This window comes from Ostrinia furnacalis, unplaced genomic scaffold (genome assembly GCF_004193835.3).
Source record: "Ostrinia furnacalis isolate ACB-3 unplaced genomic scaffold, ASM419383v2 OfSCF7592, whole genome shotgun sequence".
Lineage (NCBI taxonomy): Eukaryota > Metazoa > Arthropoda > Insecta > Lepidoptera > Crambidae > Ostrinia > Ostrinia furnacalis.
In genome coordinates this window covers 1-23,028 of record NW_021137831.1, presented here as the reverse complement: position 1 = coordinate 23,028, position 23,028 = coordinate 1, and the positions used below count along the sequence as shown (strand labels likewise).

Below are 23,028 nucleotides of genomic sequence, written 5' to 3'. Positions count from 1 at the left end.
TGAAGGTTCGTTTTGAAATCCTATTTTTCCTTTGTAAGCACAAATAAATGTGCATCGTACATTTTGGGAAATTGTGGCCAAGAAGCCCATAATTGCGGCTAGGCGTTTATCCATAATTGCGGCCACTTTTCACGCCGCGCGGCTCAGCCCTGTTAATTAGTGCCTGCAACTTGGAATGCGGACTTTGCCTCTAATTCCGAAGCCGAGGGTTAGAACGCTTCTGGAGTATTTCCGTTTCAATGTAAAGGTAACCAGTGTTTAAGCAACTCGATGCCGGCTTTCGCGAAAGCGGAATACTAATTTCGTGAATTTAGTTCTAATTTAGAATTGCTGTGTATTTTAAAAGTCGTGTATTTTTCAGAATGCATGTTTAAATTCCCTTAAAAATAACAAATGCTTATTTAAAGCTATTAAACATACCTATTTTAAATTTCATTTCATTTATTTATTCATTTAGGTGCTTTCCAATAAAAATGTTGATATAAACTTTACCTCTTTAGTTTTCCATTATGTTGTGTCCTGAAATTCTCTTCAGTGTTATTCTTATTGAATTTCTCTTTGTGTGTGTGAGAGTTCTTTTTACTACGATGTCATAATGTCGTGTCCAGTATTTTTATACTGCAGTGATTCGGTATGCGTTATTTCCCTGTTGTTCCAACGCCGCCGCAGTTTGAGTTACGGCGTTGCAGCTCAGCATTTCATACGCGGCGCATGCAAACGACCAGTATAATTGCACCGGCGTTTTGAATATTAATTATGTTCGCATTTAATTAAAGCAGATAAGGGTAATGGGTTTGGGCGAGGGCGCCGTAAATGGAAAAGTTCTTCAAAGAAATTGCGACGTTGAATGTATGAATGGCGCCGCGCATAACCAGCGAACGCCAGACTTCTAAAAAACGGGCAGACTTATGTACTTACTTATTTTTTTGTACTAAGTGGTTCCTCCATCTTCGTCATCGTTCAATTTACGCTGCATTCAAATTACATTTTAATGACTGTATGTATATCTACTACGGAAAATAAGTAAATTATTTATGTAAGTTTTGAAGAACAGTGGAAGAAGATTACCTATTGATTTCTGCAGATCTTTTTCACATTTTATATCTGGTGACTTCATATTGCAATCTTAATTACAGTCCATACTTGCTTATTTTAATTAGTAACTTAGATACTTGTGGTTTTTTCCCCTAAACTGAAGTAAAACTTTACTGTAAATATTTTTTCCCAGCTGTCGCCACCGCCATTAGCGTGAGCAGCAGATCAAGCGATCCTTGCCCGCAATAATCCGGGGCTCCGTCGTAAGCGCTTGCGGGAGAATGAAGACAAAAGTATTACATTTTCCACAGCTGATGGCTCTGCTGGGATACTGCCTTTCTTTGCCGAGTTAGTGACTCTGCGCTTTGAGAGGTGAACGAAAAAATCGTGAAAGACAACGCCCGTCACAGTGATTTAATAGGTACCTACTGAAGATTAAAAAAACACTATTATTTTAATTATTCTAATTGATTTTTAAGGTTTGGTTTGGGTAGGTGATTTGATACAATTTGTTTGATACGAATCTGCTGATAGATTTATTATGAAGACAAAATCACGCAACAATAGTCATTATGCTTCGCGTGGTGGTTTGAACCACGCAAAGTATAACCATTCAAAGTTATTTCATTCACCGTCTATGCTGATGACGACCAATTGAGTTAGAGGAATGAAATTGAGAATTTCGTGGCGTGTTTATTTTCAGAATTGAATACATTGAGAGAAGCAATCGTGCATGTTGATACGCGTACGAGACGATGAAAGCAAAATAAACTTTAGCTGAACGTTCGCAAGAACATGAAGTAAGAAAACGATGTTTTCAAAATCTGAAACAAGGAAATTATGTAGGTATTACTTTTATACCATTCTTAATGACAAAGTCAATATACTTTTTAGACTCTTGTAGAATACTATCGGCCTTAGTTTCACCTACCCATTTCCGGTCATATCGTCTCGTTCTATTGCAAGGCATTTGATGAGAGTTAGAGAAAAAACGGAAATGAGTAGGTAGCTGTACCTATCTGTGAGAGAGAGCACTGTATTTCTCTGAGATTCAGGATCTATGATTATTCAATGCTTATCTGTCCCACGCGAATAAACATAGTTTACTACCATTAGGTTCCAGATTAACATGCCGCATAACAACAAGGCCGCTATACACGTTGAGTGCGAAACCAGGTCTATAGACCTGGTGTACGTCTCGCTTACCGTGCGGCTAAGAAAATTATAGTCTTCCTTGTCGTGCGAAAGGCATAACTTCAATTGGGTCTGGTGTAGGAAAGTGATGAACATATATCTATGATGTATTCTTAAAATAGAATCCAATGATGTACCTACCTTAATACCAGGTTTTTAGACCTGGTACCGCACGGAAGTAATAAAATGTCTTCACAATGCGAAACCAGGTCGAAGCACCTTGTACCCTGCGCACCTGGTACCGCACCCCACGCTAGCTTCGTGCAGCCAGTGTTGCCTCGCATTAACAGAGTTTGATGATCAACACAGTCAAACGCCTTCGATAAGTCACAAAATACACCAATAGCATCTTTTTTCTCCTGCCAAGCATCGAAAATGTGTTTGATAAGAGCAACCCCTGCATCGGTCGTACTTTTCCCTTTTGTGAACCCATATTGTTTTTCATGAAACAGTTTATTTAAGTTAAAATGAGACAGTAGTTGATTGAAAATAATTTTTTCAAATATTTTACTGAGCGCAGGTAGTATCGATATAGGTCTAAAGTTGGATGGGTCACTTTTGTCTCCTGCTTTAAATAATGGTATGATTTTACTATGTTTCATCAGGGTAGGGAACTGACCTTCGTTAATACATTCATTAAAGATATGAGCTAAATGGGTAGCTATAAGAGGAATGATGGGTTTTATTATGTCTGTTGATATGCCCCATATATCCTCTGCTTTTTTATATTTAGTTCTTTGAAAGTTTTTATAATAACTATGGGGTCTATTTGTCTAAATTTTAATGGGCTATTGCAAACATCAACACAACCCTCGAGAAGAGACATTGCCTGATATGAACATGAATTAAGATTGCTTGTTGTTATGATTGGTACATTTGAGAAGTAACCTTCGAATGCGTTTGCTACCTTATCATTGCATTTAATATACTTATTATCAATTTTTAATGCGAATGTGTCATCCCGAGATATAATTCTACAAGATCGATGATAAGCATTGCACGAACTCTTTGGTTTTCCTCTTTAGAATAGCTCATTTCGTCTTCAGGCCGGCCGCGGGTTGCTCGCAACTCAGCAGGCGTGGGGAACGTCCTCAAATCGTGGTCCAGGATCTTCAGATGCCCCCACACGTGAAATACGATCACTGACAAGGCCAGGTCGAACCCGCAGAAAGCCAGGAGGCAGTCGTAAGACAGGATCAAATTGACAATAGCTATCACAATATACCCCACCAAGTCCGTGTGGTAGTTGAAGGGCAGAGAGTAGTTAATGGAGTGCTCGAACTGGCGGTCGGGAGGCATCTCCTCATTGAACATGCCGTGCCGCACGTTGTTGACGAATGGCATCACGTTGAACAGGAGCACCCCGAAAAAGGCTTCAGCGTGGATCGCTACCACGAAAACTGCACAGATCTTGTGAATGTATTGATATATCTGAAATTGGAAATGATTAGTATTGTACAAAATACTATTTGTCGGAAAAAGAGTTGGTACGAGTAGGTTAATGAAATGAAATACTTTACGTGTTCAGAATATTCCGTCTTATGCCTGTGGTGAAAGAGATGCACTTCAAGAACAAACTCCTTGATCGCTTGCCGATATGACTTAAACCAGAAAATTGTAATTCTTTGCTGAAAAAGCATCCCACAAAAGATAGGTACATTAACATGCTGCTAAAAATGCTGTGGTCGACAACATTTCAAGTTTAACTTTTTTAATTTACAAGAACAAAAGAGAGTTCAATAATTTGTTTGTATTGTTATCAATTCTCACCAAGCCGACCACATTCAACGATACAGTCACGTACGTATGCCCCATTTCGAAAAAGCTGAGTTTGTTGATATGTGTCTTCACGTAGGTAAGGCCGGTCACCAGCACGATCGCCCATTCCATGAAGAGGTAGAAAGTTCCTCTCAGGGTTGACGTCCTCGCCCAGCAGCTTGTATGGCCAGGAGCTGATCAGGTGGAGAAGGTTCCTGAGCATCTTCATATAGCGGAGGTCCATGGGCTGGCGGGCGTTGCTGTGAACGCAAATGTGCACCTTTGCAATATTTTTTATCCTTTAAAATATACTTACCAATAATTAAGACTTAATGTTAATTAGATATCAATTATGCGTTGCAGTTAACAACGAAGGTTAGGTATACGTTAGTGAAGAGTAATTAAAAATAAGTCAAAGTCAAAATGTGTTTATTGCATTTCATGAATGTTTACAAGATGTGGTTATCATACCTAAGCTTTAAATATTTTCTTTAATATAAAAATGTTAAATATTTGTTGTTGTAACATAATTCACAATGATTTTTTTATAAAAAAATAAAGAATGTGTACGAAAATTATATGATGTCCGAGAGATATAAAGATATCTACGAAGCTGCTTTAAAAAAGTTAGGTACTTATTAACATAAAAACTCATAAAACTCATTTATTTCTGTAAATAGACTTTTACAAAGCACTTTTACACGTCCCAGTATCTGGGGGCACGGTAGTGACCCCGCCAAGTCGAGCGCGAAGCAAACACTGCCGTACCATCCTTTACTGGAACCATTTCGCCGCATTTTCAGGCCCCTATTTGAGGACCTCTGGATAAGACCAGAACGCAGAAATTTTCGTCATCTAGTAACCTATAATCACATACTTAAAATCCAAAATTTCAAGTCTGTAGGTCATTTAGTTCTCACTGATGATCATCAAAATAGAACTACCTAGTACTTCCCATAAACTCAGAGAGCTGAAATTTGGTACAGAGTTAGGGTTTAATGGCCACATAAAGGGAAAACTATAAAAACTAGGAAAATCGAAGATCTGCAGTAACACCACCACATTCATAATCAATACTACTCCGGCACCGTGGTGTTCGCCTGTATCGCTCACCGCTAGATGGCGCTAGCACTAGCAAGCGGTGTCCAGATTTTTTTCCTTTCTAGAGGCCCCCGTCGATTAAGTTGAATGTTGTGTAATTTGCATTTCGTTGATTTCGTATATTATATTGAAGGGTTCGCTAAGGTTATGTTATTAAAACAATTCTGATTCGTTCTCCATTTTAAAGGTCGTTGAGTTTATTTGTGTTTAATATCGTAAAAAAATGTTGATAAAATGACGACGTTAAATAATTTTGCCACTTTCTACAAAAAGAAGTGAAATCCCATCAAAAACATTCTGTAAAAAAACAGTAAGTGCTATTTTTAATTCAAAACATGGTCAAATGTGTAATTTGATATTATGCTGACGATGGTAGGTACACGTGTCGTAGTGGCTCGAACAGAGAGTGATGGAGTAGTTTAGCAAAATATGCAACCAACATTATCTGAAAATCGTTGACCACGACTACCCTACCCCGCCAAGAATGTAACCTCTAACAAGAATTAAGTTTTGTACAAGTAGAAGTCAATCACAACACAACCTTCTATATCTTTACGCTGCGTGGAAGTCTTTTTTTTTAAAGATTATTAGCAATTTGTATTGCCCAAATTACTTATAGTCCCATTAGCCCCTCGTGGTAAGCTAAATAAGCTTGTGTTACGAGTGGGCTCACCACAACAGTCGAGCGGCGGTGGGATTCGTACCCGCGTTCCTCGGATCTCGAGTCGGCCATTCCGACCCCTTCACCGTTCGACTATCGTGGCTATAAAGCTTTGCCTGAAGAAAAATTTAATGAGTGTAAATTGAAATACACACGGTGGCCATCGTCTGCACGCCGATGGAGACGATGCCCATGGGCTTGAGGCGGATGGGCTCCTGCACGTTGTAAAGCAGGAACAGCACCGTCCGCCGGTTGCTCGTGTCCATGCACTCCCATGACATGCTGTACACCGCGTCCTTTAGGGTCTCGCTCTGAAATTGCATACACTGCTAAAGAAATTGGGTAGATTATTCAGACAGTTAAATCCAATTCAGAAAACAAAATAATATGTCCTCAAATTTCAAAGAATTTGTTGGCTGTAATCTAAAGACAGCATGCAGGATATGGGGCAATTTCTCCAGTGAAAACTACAGCTTGGGACCGACATAGTATTGGTACGTAAATACTAGCAATGGCGATAGCCGCAGCAACATATTGAGTTGACGACACGAAAATTTAAATAAATGGAGATCACAGCTCACCTGAGTACCAAGAAGTTCCACAATTACCGAAACCTGGATCAAAAGTTGGAATAGAGCTACTGTCAATCCAGCGTACCTTCCCAAAGATTCTGGGTCCTGAACAGAAAAATGTGTTATTATACATTTATACTTTGCACTTTCCTACTATCACAATGCGCTCTTATTTTAATTCATGTCGATTTATGAGGTCCAAATGAAACTTACCAAGCTTGAACATTCGAGTAGGAGAATACAACCGCTGACTTGATAAAACAAGTAGTATAAGCACAGCGTCGGTCCAAATGCCTCGGATGTTTTAGTCATGAAACTAAAAAAATCACAGATAAACTTCATCTATTGACACTATTGTCGTTTTTGCTCTAACAGTAATGGTAATACTAAATAGGTACACTGACTTATTTGCATCATGCACACAATATTTTAGTCTGGGTCTGTAACTTGTTTTGGTGACAAAAACGAGATGTATAAGGCTAAATATTTCTGATTTAAGGTTTCACGTTTAAAATCATCCTGCAATAAGCTTTTACTTATTCTAGGACACTAACCGCATTATCATTCCATGATACTCGATGATGTCCTTAAGCATAGCTGCAGCTTTCTTATTTTCTTCCTTAGTATACATTAGATCATTTCCAGGCTCTCCAGGCTGGTGGCCGCGCATCTGCACCGGCGTCGGGAAGGTTCTCAAACGATGGTCGAGGATTTTCAAGTGTCCCCAGATGTGGAACACGATGACAGCTATATAAACGTCAACGCCGCTGAAAAATATGCCGCAGTCACAGCTGCAGATTATATTGATGAGCGTCATGACAATGTACCCGATCAAGTTGGTGTAGCAGTTGACGTATGGCAGGGAGTAGTTGATGGAATGCTCGAACACCTTGTTGGCCGGCAGCTCCTGATTGAACATGCCCTTTTTGTAGTTATTGAGGATGGGTATTAAGTTGAACAGAAATATTCCTATTATTACTTCTACAGCGACGAAAGCAACAAAGACTGAGCAGAGTCTGTTTATACGTTGATACACCTGGAATTAAAATAGCGATTTAATCATAAAATTTCATGTACGATAAATGATGAATAATTGTAATACCATTTAATTTACATTTTCAGTATACTTCGATTTATGTCTGAAGTAGAACAAATGAATTTTCAAAACAAATTCCGTTATTACTTCTCGAAATGACTTAAACCAGGCGATAGTCACTCTTTGCTGTAAGAAAAATGAAACATAGGCAAAACATGATTATAAGGTAAATAAAGCCCGCAATAATGCTGTAGTCTCGTCTGTAATATCCCCAACAACTGTAAGGCTAAATTCAACCGAGGGTAAAGAAAAGGAGCAAACATGCACGATTTGTTACCCAAAGATGAACTATCACCATCGATATTAGTAATAAGAATCCACACCATAAGAATTGCAATTAAAAAAAAAACTAATTGTCAACAATAGTTAATCCCCATGTTATATCAACGATTTTATACACACTGAGTGAGTATACATATAACCGTCTCCACATTCAGTCACTTTTAGTTCTGTAGGTTATTCGTCCTTACCGTAGCGACTATGCTCAGAAAGATAGTCAAGTACGTCTGTCCAATTTCCAGGAAGGGGACCACCTTGTAGTGGCTCCGGACGTAGAACAGGCCGCCGATGCCGACGCCAGCGCCCTCTATGAAGAGGAAGCGCGAGTCTCGGAAGCGCACGGGCNGCCCTTTCTAAGCGCGTTTGTAATTCTGTTCGAATTGCCTCAGTAATTGTGATATTTTCTAAGGAATCGACAAATTTTAAAAATAACGTTAGTTTACCGCGAATAACGCCTCTTTTTCTAGTCAAATCTCTTACTAAATTATCATCTAAACTTTCAAAATGAGTGAGAGAATGCTTCTTTTTAGTCATTTTGGCGTTTGTGGAACACAAGAGAACAAGATAACACTGATTTTATGTGAATAAATTGCACGGCAATACTTACGTGACCTTGACCGTTTCAACGTCACTTTCACCGGTTTAATAACTTGTAATACGCACTGATATTACCACTATTAGCACAAAACACTGCGGATTATGAACAATGATAGGAAAATGAAAGGATGATTGACCTGACCGTGTATTCAATGCTGCCTTCTCTGCTGGTTTCGCGTGTCCGATTTATGCAGTTGATCACGACGATTCCTTGCTTTGCATCCGGCGTAGAAGTACCATGTAGATGGATGTGATGTATTTGTGATTGAAACTCGCTTTCTTCGATACTCAGCGTTTATAACATGAAATAACGTATACAGCCATATACCTAGACGGTCTAGTTAGTTTGTATGGAGTGTTAAAATTACCTGAGACAGTAGATTTGCCCATTAATAATTTTGTACAAAAAAAGGTGGTCATAAATTATTCTGCGATTGTCTAAACTATTTAAATTAAAGTATTTCAGCCTGGACTCATATGTAGGAAGGCGCTTTGCCAATCCACATTGATAAGATAGGTGCCAGAGGAATCTTTTTTGAATAGCCTCTAAACGACGCTTATCGGTCATTCTCACGATCAGGCGTTCTCAGCCTAGTTACCGTATCATTTTTGAAATTTGGCGTAGTTAATTGACTTAAATGCATTTAAATATAAAACACATGAAAAGTATTAACAATCGTAAAGGCGTCAAATTATTCAAAGCTGTTTTCGCGTAAATGAGATCCAAAAATTTTATGGTCACGGTAATTAGATAAGGCTAATACTTAATCTAACGGTAATTAGAAAAAAACAACATCTTGCATTGATAAATTTAAATATACAGTAATTTCTATTATTTATTGTATCAAGATATTTTCAGTATACTGCAAGAATCGAGGCTATAACAGGAACACTTAGTTTCAGCAAGAAGGGGCTACGTGTCACATTTAAAATGAGAGCATTTAGCTGAATCAGAATCTAAATCATAATTTATTTGATTTAAATGTGGTACAAACGATTTAACGTACAGATAATTAATGGATCAGGAGTTTGTTGATATGTGTCTTCACGTAGATAAGGCCGGTCACCAGCACGATCGCCCATTCCACGAAGAGATAGAAAGTTCCTCTCAGGGGGTTGACGTCCTCGCCCAGCAGCTTGTATGGCCAGGAGCTGATCAGGTGGAGAAGGTTTCTGAGCATCTTCATATAGCGGAGGTCCTGATGTAGATGTAGATGATATAAGCAATTATAGGCCAATTTCGGTTCTACCGGCAATTTCGAAGATGTTAGAAATATAACTAAATAATAGGCTACTGAATTATTTAAATAAATATGACATATTATCAGCTGCACAATATGGTTTTAGACGTGGAAGATCGACAGAAGATGCAATTACTGAATTAAGCTCCTTTGTAACTAGCCAACTTGATCAAAATAAAAAATGTCTGTCTGTTTTCCTCGATCTGAAAAAGGCCTTTGATACAGTGTCTATCCCCATCTTTGTACACAAGTTGGAATGCGTGGGAATAACCCCAACTGCACTCGCCCTTTGTGAAAGTTACTTGTCAGATTGGAAACAAAAAGTAAAACTGCCTGGTTACACTAGTGGAGGTGCGGAGGTGACGTGTGGCGTGCCACAGGGCAGCGTTCTAGGACCAACTCTTTTTCTCATCNACTTTTGCTCGCAAGTATATAAACGACCTATGTAGCATGAAATTAACTAATGCCAAAGTCCTGTCGTACGCTGATGACACTGCAGTAGTCTTTGCTGGTGAATCTTGGGAAGCAGTAAAAAACAGTGCTGAGGCTGGATTGGCTCGTGTGGCTCGGTGGCTGAAAGAGAACCTCCTTACGCTAAACACATCTAAAACTAAATATATCTGTTATAGCATTTACAGCAATACCCAGCCTCAGCCTGATTTTAGCTTAAGAATCCATGAGTGTATTGTAGACCCTAATGGAAGCAAATGTAACTGTCCGCTTATTGAAAAAGTGGCTGAAGCAAAATATTTGGGTGTAATTATGGACCAAAGACTATCATGGTACTCATATACATATAGAACACATCATCTCTAGAACTAGGAAACTAGTATGGATCTTTAAAACCCTCAGACATGTGATGCCAGGTAGATAATAGTGAAAAGAACTCGCCTAATTGTCTTCTCAACTGAATATACACAGCTCTTGCACAGTCCGTTTTAACCTACTGCATTCCTGTATGGGGTGGTGCCGCAAAAACCCAATTTATTAACCTTGTACTAAAGTCATGTACTTTAGGAAGAGACGCTTCCCCACCGATATGTTATATGTATAACACCAGTGGGTTGCTCTCGGTAAGGAAATTATAATATAGTGTGAGTCACGTTAAAGTGTACATATGAATTAAGGTAAAACTAGACCTATTTTTATCGACAAAAAAGAAGTCAAAATTTTTTTGAGAATTTAAAAAAAAATATATCTTAGCTTTTTTTTCTTTCAATTACTTATTGTAAAGAAAACGTAATAACTTTTAAACTAAAAGGTATATCCTGATAAAATAAAAACAGTAATAATGCTAAATAACAGGCAATACTAAAAAAATGCATAAAATACCCAGAAAATGCCAACAAATAATAAAAAATGATACTTTTTGAAAAAAATATGCTTAAAAATTCGTATTTTTTTGATTATTTATTTATTTATTTAAGGACAACCAACAAAACATACACCATACATTCACAGTTTCCCTATAAATAAATTAAGCTAAGGTGTTGCCTTAATTAAAGGTTGCCACGACATGCACCGAATGTTGGATAACAATAACGTTGCCAAAGTGACAGAATGCAAAACGCAAAACATAAAATTATTAGCTAACCGTCGGAGTATACAATTCAGAAATTTGTTTTTTGAATTTACGTAGCGAAGATGACATATCAACGCTGGCCCCGGATGAACGTGACAGGTTGCTAAAATGTGACTGAATCCTGTTGATAGAGGAGAAATTAATGACCCAGATTTGTCCTAAAACCATTTGCTTTAAACGGCAGATACCTGGACAACCGAGCTAGTTTGAAGGGAACATTGAATTTAATCTGTTTAACGAGATCAGGACAATCTATGTAACCATTAATTATTTTATATAGGAATAGACAATCCAATATTTTCCTGCGGTCTTCCAAGCTATTCAGTTTAAAATAATTTAGGCGTGTATTGTAGCTAGGGAGCTGTTTAGCAAATTTATGTTGATATGACAAATGCCAAAGATATCTCTTTTGCATTAATTCAACTCTGCAGCTCTTTAATTCAAATATGTATTTCATAAAAAGGAGTCCAAACGACACTACCGTACTCTAATCCCGACCGAACCAGTGAGTTGAAAACAGCAATTTTGCTAGATGCCTTTCTGAAATCCCGACAGTTTCTAAGTATGAAACCCAGCAACCTAAAGCCTCTAGTGACTATTTTATCGATATGCACGTGAAAACGCAGTTTATTATCAATGTAGACTCCAAGGTCTCGAATGACATCAACTTCTCGTATCACTTGGTTGTCTATATTATAAGAATTAAAATATTGATTCTTATTACGCGAAAAATGTACGAAGTTGCATTTATCAGCATTTAATTTTATTTTATTAATATTACACCACCGCGCGAAGCGANATTATCTTTTTAAAACCAAATATCGCATGTCTCTATCCCTATCACAACATTTGCTATGATCGATTGAACAAAGGCCTGCCACAACATTATTCTCCGCTACAGGTAGAGACAATTTTAATTGTAACTAAAATGCTTATTTTACTTTGAAATCTTTTGTTTTTATTTGAAATCTAACTTGTCTTTATAAAAATTACAAATCTAGAGCCATTTTCAGTTTCGTTGTTAACGAAGCGTTGAATGGCGCGCCCGGAGAGGCTTAGTTCTAACGATAATTGCAAACGTTGTGATAGGGATAGAGACATGCGATTTTTGGTTTTACGAAGGTAATACGATAGACAATAATACAAAGTAATAAAAACCCCCGGTTATAGGGGCATTTTTTGGAGAAATTTATCAAATAACCAAAAAAACGCGAATTTTTTAGCAGATTTTTTTCAAAAAGTATATTTTTTTATTATTAGTTGGCCTTTTTTGTGTATTTTATGTATTTTTTTAGTATTGCCTGTTATTTAGCATTATTACTGTTTTTATTTTATCAATACCGCTTAGTTTAAAAGTTATTACGTTTTCTTTACAATAAGTAATTGAAAGAAAAAAAATTCTATAAAAAATTAAAAAAAATCTCAAAATAATTTTGACCTCTTTTTTGTCGATAAAAATAGGTCTAGTTTCATCTATTTTCATATGTACACTTTAACGTGACTCACACTGTATTTGGATACAAAATAAGTCATAATAATATGAAGAAATCGAACATTTGCTGGATCGAATCTCATGATTTGTAAAATAGTGTTGTTTTTTTATATCTATGTTTAATCGACGCAGATAAACATACACTCACACACACACACACACACACACACACACACATTCACATTATCTTGCACAATAACACTTAATATTGAACAGAACTATATAATTAATTATAAGGTTTAATAATTGTATACATCTATTGAAGAGCGGACCCTCCAAACACAGGCATTTTTTGCTTAAATGGAGGCTCCAATCTACTTATTAACTAAAGAAACCTTATAAACGAAATAAAATTTTTATTTTTATATTTATTTTTTTATTTTAGGTCCATGGGCGTTGCTGTGAACGCAAATGTGCACCGTTCCGTGACGGTAAAATTTGGTGGTGATTATTTCGTCGAGATTAATAAAGGCTTGTGCATATATTTTATGTCTAATGCCATTTTTGTAAGTAAATGGCGATTTACCAGAAGTTTAATAGGTACACGCTTGCAGCTTTTCCTTTTTTTAAAGCTCATAAAGAAATACTTTTAAGTTTTAGATCTCTTATTTTCCTTTACATTAGTATTGGAACTCCAATGCCATTCATTTTAATTGATTTATTTTCACAGTATTTTTTATAAAATTTCAGCTTGTAAACTGACGCTAAAGTGGAAATTTGAAAACCTGTGTGGACTTATCTTGATATAATTCTTAAATACTACACTAATTGAAATATTTTCTCAACTAACTATTTAGACGACGAATTTTCCTATAGGTATATTTATGCCTATAACATATTTGTAATGTAACTTGGTTGGTGATTGTAACGGGTTGAAAAAGTACTGTTTTTGCGCCAAACGGCGTAAACGCTCATAATATTGTTTTATGATTTTATTGTTTGTATTTATGTTTCTTTGTTTTTTTATTTTTTTTATTTTTACGGCGACCCCAGTGCCCCAAAGGTCCTTGCTGAAAATCAGTGTCGTGGCATCTTTGTCACGACTAATGCTGAGTCAGGGACTTTTTTGGCACAGGGCACTTAAAATCTATTTTATTTTTTGTTTTTTCTATGTTTTAATCTTGTATTATGCATATATCATGTAACTATTGTGTATTGTGCCAAATAAATAATATATTCTATTCTATTTGTATGTCAGTTAAAGTGAAAGGAAAATAAGTGTAGACTCAGCTCCCAGATAAAGTGAACCTCATTCCCTAAACATAACACAGCAGTGTAGTCGGCGGCTAAGGATCCTCAAGCCTTGAGGGAATCGGCGCCCTCCTGGCCTACATCGGACCCCTGACCCGGCGTACTCGAGGGCTAAACTAATAAATAAGTCATTTGTACGTGTACACGTTCACGTGTAATCGATTTACTTACAATTTTATTAGTTTGGAAGTTCCTATGTAGTTAGAATGGATTGATTTTAAATGTGTCAACTCGTGTGATTTGTTTGAACATAACTTTTAAAAATTAAGTTAAACTGAAAATGGTTCAAACGCTCGTGAGATTGTCTATGTTTTCATTTTGTTATTTGCTTGAGTTAACTACGGAACGGAGAAAAATTGGGTCTTTGTCTAATACTTACATATCGTCTGGATTTTCAATTGTAATCATTTCTCACATTCGTTCACACTCTTTATTTTTCTAATTCTTCCTGCACCTTAAAAAGGCTAACACTGCTGTTTAATCAAACAGAGAATAAGAATAATTTTTTATCCTTTAAAATATACTTACCAATAATTAAGACTTAAATTGATGTTAATTAGATATTAATTATGCGTTGCAGTTAACACGAAGGTTAGGTATACGTTAGTGAAGAGTAATTAAAATTATACCTAAGCTTTAAACATTTTCTTTAATATAAAAATGTTAAATATTTGTTGCTGTAACATAATTCACAAATATTTTTTTATAAAAAATATAAATGTGTACGAAAATTGCTCGAGAGATTAGAGATATCTACGAAGCTGCTTTAAAATAGGTAGCTACCCTTGTTAATTATGAAAAATCTAAAACATTAAAATAGCGGTTTCGTTGTGGCCAATGAGATGCTGTCATAGTGACATTGACAATACGTCAATGTCGCACTAGGATCAAACGTCAGAATAGAGGGACGCGCGGAGACGACTCCGCGCGCTTTTGTGCTAAGTGATGAATTGTATCTAAAATAAGGCAATATAATGTGAAAATTGAGTATTCAGTGTTTTATTTATGAGAATAGATCGACCGGCCTTTAATAGTACCTACTTATTAACATAAATAAAGGTTTTTTCAGAAGGTTAAAGATATAAGATTAGATCAGCAAAGGCTTGCGAATGCTTGTAACTTTCAATTATTATACTACACTAGCGGCCGCCCGNTTTGTACCTACAGTTTAACAAGTAGAAGTCAATCACAACACAACCTTCTATATCTTTATGCTGCGTGGAAGTCTTTTTTTTTTTTTTAAGATTATTAGCAATTTGTATTGCCCAAATTACTAATAGTCCCGTTAGCCCCTCGTGGTAAGCTAAATTAGCTTGTGTTACGAGTGGGCTCACCACAACAGTCGAGCGGCGGTGGGATTCGTACCCGCGTTCCTCGGATCTCGAATCGGCCACTCCGACCCCTTCACCGTTCGACTATCGTGGCTATAAAGCTTTGCCTGAAGAAAAATTTAATGAGTGTAAATTGAAATACACACGGTGGCCATCGTCTGCACGCCGACAGAGACGATGCCCATGGGCTTGAGGCGGATGGGCTCCTGCACTTTGTAAAGCAGGAACAGCACCGTCCGCCGGTTGCTCGTGTCCATGCACTCCCACGGCATGCTGTACACCGCGTCCTTTAGGGTCTCGCTCTGAAATTGCATACACTGCTAAAGAAATTGGGCAGATTATTCAGACAGCTAAATCCAATTCAGAAAACAAAAGAGTATATCCTCAACTTTCGAAGAATTTGTTGGCTGTAATATAAAGATAGCATCCAGAATATGGGGCAACTTCTCCAGTGAAAACTACAGCTTGGGACCGACATAGTATTGGTACGTAAATACTAGCAATGGCGATAGCCGCAGCAACATATTGAGTTGATTGACGACACGAAAGTTTTAAAAAATGGAGATCACAGCTCACTCACCTGAGTACCAAGAAGTTCCACAATTACCGAAACCTGGATCAGAAGTTGGAATAGAGTTACTGTCAATCCAGCGTACCTTCCCAAAGATTCTGGGTCCTGAACAGTAAAATGTGTTATTATATATTTATACTTTGCGCTTTCCTACTATCATAATGCGCTCTTTTTTGAATTCATGTCGATTTATGAGGTCCAAATGAAACTTACCAAGCTTGAACATTCGAGGAGGAGAATACAACCGCTGACTTGATGAAACACGTAGTATAAGCACAGCGTTGGTCCAAATGCCTCGGATGTTTTAGTCATGAAACTAGAAAAATCACAGATAAACATTAACTATTGTTGTTTTTGCACAAACACTAATACTAAATAGGTACACTGACTTATTTGCATTATGCACACAATATTTTAGTCTGGGTCTGTAACTTGTTGTGGTGACAAAAGCGAGAAGTATAAGGCTAAATAATTCTGATAAGCTTTTATTTATTCTAGGACACTAACCGCATTATCATTCCATGATACTCGATGATGTCCCTAAGCATAGCTGCAGCTTTCATATTTTCTTCCTTAGTATACATTAGATCATTTCCAGGCTCTCCAGGCTGGTGGCCGCGCATCTGCACCGGCGTCGGGAAGGTTCTCAAACGATGGTCGAGGATTTTCAAGTGTCCCCAGATGTGAAACACGATGACAGCTATACAAACGTCAACGCTGCTGAAAAACATGCCGCAGTCATAGCTGCAGATTATATTGATGAGCGTCATGACAATGTACCCGATCAAGTTGGTGTAGCAGTCGACGTATGGCAGGGAGTAGTTGATGGAATGCTCGAACACCTTGTTGGCCGGCAGCTCCTGATTGAACATGCCCTTCTTGTAGTTATTGAGGAAGGGCATTAAGTTGAACAGAAATATTCCTATTGTTACTTCTACAGCGACGAAAGCAACAAAGACTGAGCAGAGTCTGTTTATACGTTGATACACCTGGAATTAAAATAGCGATTTAATCATAAAATTTCATGTACGATAAATGATGAATAATTGTGATACCATTTAATTTACATTTTCAGTATAATTCGATTTATGTCTGAAGTAGAACAAATGTATTTTCAAAACAAATTCCGTTATTACTTCCCGAAATGACTTGAACCAGGCGATAGTCACTCTTTGCTGTAAGAAAAATGAAATATAGGTAAAACATGATTATAAGGTAAATAAAGCCCGCAATAATGCTGTAGTCTCGTCTGTAATATCCCCAACAACTGTAAGGGTAAATTCAACCCAGGGTAAAGAAAAGGAGCAAACATGCACGATTTGTTACCCAAAGATGAACTATCACCATCGATATTAGTAATAAGAATCAACATCATAAGAATTGCAATTAAAAAAAAAACTAATTTGTCAACAATAGTTAATCCCCATGTTATATCAACGATTTTATACACACTGAGTGAGTATATAACCATCTCCACATTCAGTCACTTTCAGTTCTTTAGGTTATTCGTCCTTACCGTAGCGACTACGCTCAGAAAGATAGTCAAGTACGTCTGCCCAATTTCCAGGAAGGGGACCACCTTGTAGTGGCTCCGGACGTAGAACAGGCCGCCGATGCCGACGCCAGCGCCCTCTATGAACAAGTAGCGCGAGTCTCGGAAGCGCACGGGCTTGCTATCGCGTAGCTGCTGGTGCGGCCAGGAGTCGATCATACGCAGCAGCATCCGCAGGAACTTCATGTAGCGCAGGTCCATCGGATGCCGCGCGTTTCTGCGGTTGGGAGACAATCCAATGTTTGTGGAAGTCTGGATGTCGCATTTTTTTAAAAGAATGTTAGCAATTTGTATTGTATTAAAGCCCGGTCTGCGAGCACGTAGAATTTTGTCCAATGACCCCAAGCTACCCATTCTTATCGCTCGCGCCTAATTATATTGCTGTCGCGACTGTGCGACGGGCGACCGCAGTGAGTGTGCGAGACCAGTNAATACATAGTTGTAAATATTTATGCGAGCTAGGTAGCTAGAAATAAAAGTTTTATCAGGAGGTTAAAGATATAATAAGATTAAAGATCAGCAAAGGCTTGCGAATGCTTGTTACTTTCAATTATTACACTACATATAATTAACATAGAAATAATCTGTTCACAGAGTGTTTTCAACCTTTTTAGTCTTCATAAAACCTTTGAACATAAAATATACTGTATTTAAGTAACAACACTAGTATTAGCATAAGGCTTTGTTCTCAGAACACAATAACAGCCTGAAAAAAGGTCACCTTTTATAATACGTGTGGAGCAATGGGAATAATTAAAAGCAATTATCTTTTTATTAGCTTTACTTAAATTTAATTTTTAAGCCACAAAACAAAAATATAATGTTTGTTAGTTTGGATAGTAACTAGGTACCTACCTACAATATAAAATGTCCTTATTTACTTTGTATTGGTACTGTTTCAATAATATTATGGGCGGATTAGATTTCTTTGAAAGGTCACACAAATGTTTGAATAAGTAGTTCTATTTTAGAATAGACCCGAAATATCGAATTTTTACCAACATCAGATTTTTTTTCTTGGTTTTCGCGGTTTGCGTTAACATCAGATTTAAAGGCTCCATAATTGTATCTTACTTTACCTATAACACCTTTTGTAAATATTATGGAGGCAATAAACTATTGAGTATTTATTATTAACCACTCTCCATCACTGTCAGCACTTCCGTTTCTCCAAAAATAAGGCAATAAACAGCAAAACATAAGTAAATAGCGATTTAATTAAAAGATAGATGATTAAAACTTAAATGCAAATCTTAGGTGAATGTTCGCAGTAGCATGAAGTAGGAGAATGATGTCTTTATAATCTGAAACAGAAAACATCACTTGTTACGTTGATTTTTACGTAGCAACTAGGTATAAANGCCGCCCGAGACCTTTCCAACGAATGCAAAACCGTGGAAATCGGTTCGTGCGTTCTGGAGTTATAGCGTCAGGGAGGAAAACCCGACTTATTTTTATAGTAGATATAATTAAGTTAGAAAATATAATCTCTTCGCAGAGTGTAATACAACCTTTTCAGTCTTCATACTAAAACCTTTGAACGTAAAATATATTGTATTTAAGTAACAACACTAGTATTAGCATAAGGCTTTGTTCTCAGAACACAATAACAGCCTGAAAAAAGGTCACCTATTATAATACGTGTGGAGCAAGGGGAATAATTAAAAGCAATTATCTTTTTATTAGCTTTACTAAAATTTAATTTTTAAGCCATGAAACAAAAATATAATTTTGTGAATGTTTTTGTTCGTTTGGATAGTAACTACAATCTAAAATGTCCTTATTTACTTTGTATTGGTACTGTTTCAATAATATTATGGGCGGGTTACAGTTCTGTAAAAGGTCACACAAATGTTTAAAGAAGTAGTTCTATTCTAAGACCCGAAATATTGAATTTTTACCAATATCAGATTTTACAGGGTCCATTATTGAATCTTACTTTACCAATAACACCTTTTGTAAACTATTGAGTATTTATTATTAACCACTCTCCACTGTCAGCACTTCCGTTTCTCCAAAAATAAGGCAATAAACAGCAAAACATAAGTAAATAGCGATTTAATTAAAAGATAGATGATTAAAACTTAAATGCAAATCTTAGGTGAATGTTCGCAGTAGCATGAAGTAGGAGAATGATGTCTTTATAATCTGAAACAGAAAACATCACTTGTTACGTTGATTTTTAAAAANGGTATAAAGGCAATGAAAGCTCTTTGGAACGATTAATGGTATGGGGAAGAGAAGGTCAACATTTTCGCGGCCAATCACACACTAGACGGACATATCTCATTAGATGGCTGCGAAGTGTTCTATCAAATGTAAACGCGGCGGCACATCGAGATAGGTATCTGTGGTATCTAATTCAAATGTAATAGTAATACTAATAAAATATAATAAGCAATACTTATGTAAAACATCTTAAAATTGTTTATTATCCTGAAAAAAAAACAGTAAGTGCTATTTTTAATTCAAAACATGGTCAAATGTGTAATTTGATATTATGCTGACGATGGTAGGTACACGTGTCGTAGTGGCTCGAACAGAGAGTGATGGAGTAGTTTAGCAAAATATGCAACCAACATTATCTGAAAATCGTTGACCACGACTACCCTACCCCGCCAAGAATGTAACCTCTAACAAGAATTAAGTTTTGTACCTCAGCTATAATGCCGTAACACCTGGTGCCTTGTTGTATTTCAGCTATTTGAGTGCCATTTTAATCGTGTACAAACTGACGTCCGATATAATATCTTCGGTATAGTGTCAGGTCAATCTAGCTCTTGGGTACTTTTGCAATATTTGTTTTATGTTTAAGGTTAAGAATAAATAAACAAAGAGACCATGACGTGTTATGTATTTATTTGTTTTATTTAAATAAAATTAAAATAATATATAAAAATTAAGAATTTATTATAGTTCCATATTAAAAAATTAAACATATTGATTAGGATTTTTGTTTTATCCATTGGTATTTCAGACACATAAACCTAAAATGAACCATCTAACTAATAGACCAGCAATCAGATATTAAAACGTTTTAAGTATTTATTATATTAATTATTGAAATACATTAGGTATTTCTTCATAATGTCATCAATTCTAAGTTTGCGGAGCGATTTTTATATTTGGAGATTCATTTCTCAATTCCGTGATTCATTTTCTCAATTCGGTGCTCTCTCAATTCGATGCTTAACATTTCTCATAAACCACTTCACAATATTTAGTGACAATGCTATTTTTACATTCAGAATGGAGTAACATTTATTTTTTTGTATTGAAACTACTTAAAAAACTAAATATAAATTTTAGCACCGAATTGAGAAAAAATACACCGTACAGTAGAAATGCCCTTTGCACTTTCCTACTATCACAATGCGCTCTTATTTTAATTCATGTCGATTTATGAGGTCCAAATGAAACTTACCAAGCTTGAACATTCGAGTAGGAGAATACAACCGCTGACTTGATAAAACAAGTAGTATAAGCACAGCGTCGGTCCAAATGCCTCGGATGTTTTAGTCATGAAACTAAAAAAATCACAGATAAACTTCATCTATTGACACTATTGTCGTTTTTGCTCTAACAGTAATGGTAATACTAAATAGGTACACTGACTTATTTGCATCATGCACACAATATTTTAGTCTGGGTCTGTAACTTGTTTTGGTGACAAAAACGAGATGTATAAGGCTAAATATTTCTGATTTAAGGTTTCACGTTTAAAATCATCCTGCAATAAGCTTTTACTTATTCTAGGACACTAACCGCATTATCATTCCATGATACTCGATGATGTCCTTAAGCATAGCTGCAGCTTTCTTATTTTCTTCCTTAGTATACATTAGATCATTTCCAGGCTCTCCAGGCTGGTGGCCGCGCATCTGCACCGGCGTCGGGAAGGTTCTCAAACGATGGTCGAGGATTTTCAAGTGTCCCCAGATGTGGAACACGATGACAGCTATATAAACGTCAACGCCGCTGAAAAATATGCCGCAGTCACAGCTGCAGATTATATTGATGAGCGTCATGACAATGTACCCGATCAAGTTGGTGTAGCAGTTGACGTATGGCAGGGAGTAGTTGATGGAATGCTCGAACACCTTGTTGGCCGGCAGCTCCTGATTGAACATGCCCTTTTTGTAGTTATTGAGGAAGGGCATTAAGTTGAACAGAAATATTCCTATTATTACTTCTACAGCGACGAAAGCAACAAAGACTGAGCAGAGTCTGTTTATACGTTGATACACCTGGAATTAAAATAGCGATTTAATCATAAAATTTCATGTACGATAAATGATGAATAATTGTAATACCATTTAATTTACATTTTCAGTATACTTCGATTTATGTCTGAAGTAAAACAAATGAATTTTCAAAACAAATTCCGTTATTACTTCTCGAAATGACTTAAACCAGGCGATAGTCACTCTTTGCTGTAAGAAAAATGAAACATAGGCAAAACATGATTATAAGGTAAATAAAGCCCGCAATAATGCTGTAGTCTCGTCTGTAATATCCCCAACAACTGTAAGGCTAAATTCAACCGAGGGTAAAGAAAAGGAGCAAACATGCACGATTTGTTACCCAAAGATGAACTATCACCATCGATATTAGTAATAAGAATCCACACCATAAGAATTGCAATTAAAAAAAAAACTAATTGTCAACAATAGTTAATCCCCATGTTATATCAACGATTTTATACACACTGAGTGAGTATACATATAACCGTCTCCACATTCAGTCACTTTTAGTTCTGTAGGTTATTCGTCCTTACCGTAGCGACTATGCTCAGAAAGATAGTCAAGTACGTCTGTCCAATTTCCAGGAAGGGGACCACCTTGTAGTGGCTCCGGACGTAGAACAGGCCGCCGATGCCGACGCCAGCGCCCTCTATGAAGAGGAAGCGCGAGTCTCGGAAGCGCACGGGCTTGCTGTCGCGTAGCTGCTGGTGCGGCCAGGAGTCGATCATACGCAGCAGCAGCCGCAGGAACTTCATGTAGCGCAGGTCCATCGGATGCCGAGCGTTTCTGCGGTTGTGAGACAATCCAATATTTGTGGTAGTATGTCGCATTTTTTTAAAAGAATGTTAGCAATTTGTATTTAACTAATAGTCCCGTTAATCACCGCAGTAGTTCGATTCGAACCCATAGAGGAATGGTAGTTGCTTGTTATAACTATCCAATTACCTAATTGTGAAGTATACAAATACAATGTAGGTAGGTAGGTACTTATATATCGTTTTCATTTGCAATCTTAAACATTTTTATGAATTCTTTTTGTTTCTTTGACAAAAAATACGCTCCACTTTATTTATTTATTTATTTATTTTAAGACAGCCAACAAAGCATACCTACACCTTATCTAATATAACCTTAATACATCAAACATTATATTGTGGTGTTGCCTTACTTAAAGGCTGCCACGGCATGCAAATAAGTGTACTACTAATAGAAGGCAAACACAATTTCAATTTTCTTTTCTCTTTTACATAAATCATGTTTAGAGTCTACAGTTCGTTTTGGATACATAGTCCAATCTTTAGACTATTTATCCGAAACGAACAAGTCATGCAATACAGCTTTAAATTTACGAGGTGAATATGATATTATGTCGATGCTCCCAGAAGATGACCGTGACAGGCGGCTAAACTGCGATTGGATTCTATTGATAGTTGAAAAATGGCCCAAGTTAGTCCTAAACTCATTTGCTCGG

General features: G+C 36.8%; 3 protein-coding genes and 1 pseudogene across 4 annotated transcripts; all 4 read right to left on the bottom strand.

Moving 5' to 3' along the window:
• Positions 1–2,679: 2,679 nt before the first annotated feature.
• Positions 2,680–5,051, bottom strand: LOC114365481 (uncharacterized; annotated as a pseudogene). The gene is made up of 4 exons (XR_003656957.1): positions 5,047–5,051; positions 4,000–4,247; positions 3,750–3,857; positions 2,680–3,660 (listed from the first exon to the last, which is right to left on the bottom strand). The product of XR_003656957.1 is annotated as an uncharacterized LOC114365481 (transcript).
• An 826-nt stretch (positions 5,052–5,877) lies between these two features.
• On the bottom strand, positions 5,878–9,474 carry LOC114365479 (uncharacterized). The gene is made up of 6 exons (XM_028322063.1): positions 9,361–9,474; positions 7,888–8,049; positions 6,876–7,357; positions 6,535–6,637; positions 6,331–6,426; positions 5,878–6,060 (listed from the first exon to the last, which is right to left on the bottom strand). Exons 1-6 carry the CDS (start codon positions 9,472–9,474, stop codon positions 5,878–5,880), a joined length of 1,140 nt encoding a protein of 379 aa, XP_028177864.1.
• Positions 9,475–15,308: 5,834 nt separating this feature from the next.
• LOC114365487 (uncharacterized) lies at positions 15,309–17,524 on the bottom strand. Its single transcript, XM_028322072.1, has 6 exons — positions 17,278–17,524; positions 16,829–16,936; positions 16,269–16,750; positions 15,975–16,077; positions 15,771–15,866; positions 15,309–15,492 (listed from the first exon to the last, which is right to left on the bottom strand). The coding sequence occupies exons 1-6, from the start codon at positions 17,512–17,514 to the stop codon at positions 15,310–15,312; spliced, it is 1,209 nt and encodes a 402-aa protein (XP_028177873.1). The 5' UTR covers positions 17,515–17,524; the 3' UTR covers position 15,309.
• A 3,541-nt stretch (positions 17,525–21,065) lies between these two features.
• LOC114365492 (uncharacterized) lies at positions 21,066–22,327 on the bottom strand. The gene is made up of 2 exons (XM_028322077.1): positions 22,091–22,327; positions 21,066–21,560 (listed from the first exon to the last, which is right to left on the bottom strand). Exons 1-2 carry the CDS (start codon positions 22,325–22,327, stop codon positions 21,066–21,068), a joined length of 732 nt encoding a protein of 243 aa, XP_028177878.1.
• Positions 22,328–23,028: the final 701 nt, after the last annotated feature.

What these genes read in the sequence shown, in the direction of transcription:
- LOC114365492 (XM_028322077.1), bottom strand. Translation starts at nt 22,327, where the DNA reads ATGGACCTGCGCTACATGAAGTTCCTGCGGCTGCTGCTGCGTATGATC. An exon ending in TTCTGAGCATAGTCGCTACG is followed by an intron (nt 21,561 to 22,090) that starts GTAAGGACGAAT and finishes TTTTAATTCCAG; the next exon opens with GTGTATCAACGTATAAACAG.
- LOC114365487 (XM_028322072.1), bottom strand. Translation starts at nt 17,514, where the DNA reads ATGGACCTGCGCTACATGAAGTTCCTGCGGATGCTGCTGCGTATGATC. An exon ending in TTCTGAGCGTAGTCGCTACG is followed by an intron (nt 16,937 to 17,277) that starts GTAAGGACGAAT and finishes TTTTTCTTACAG; the next exon opens with CAAAGAGTGACTATCGCCTG. An exon ending in TGGAACTTCTTGGTACTCAG is followed by an intron (nt 15,493 to 15,770) that starts GTGAGTGAGCTG and finishes ATGCAATTTCAG; the next exon opens with AGCGAGACCCTAAAGGACGC.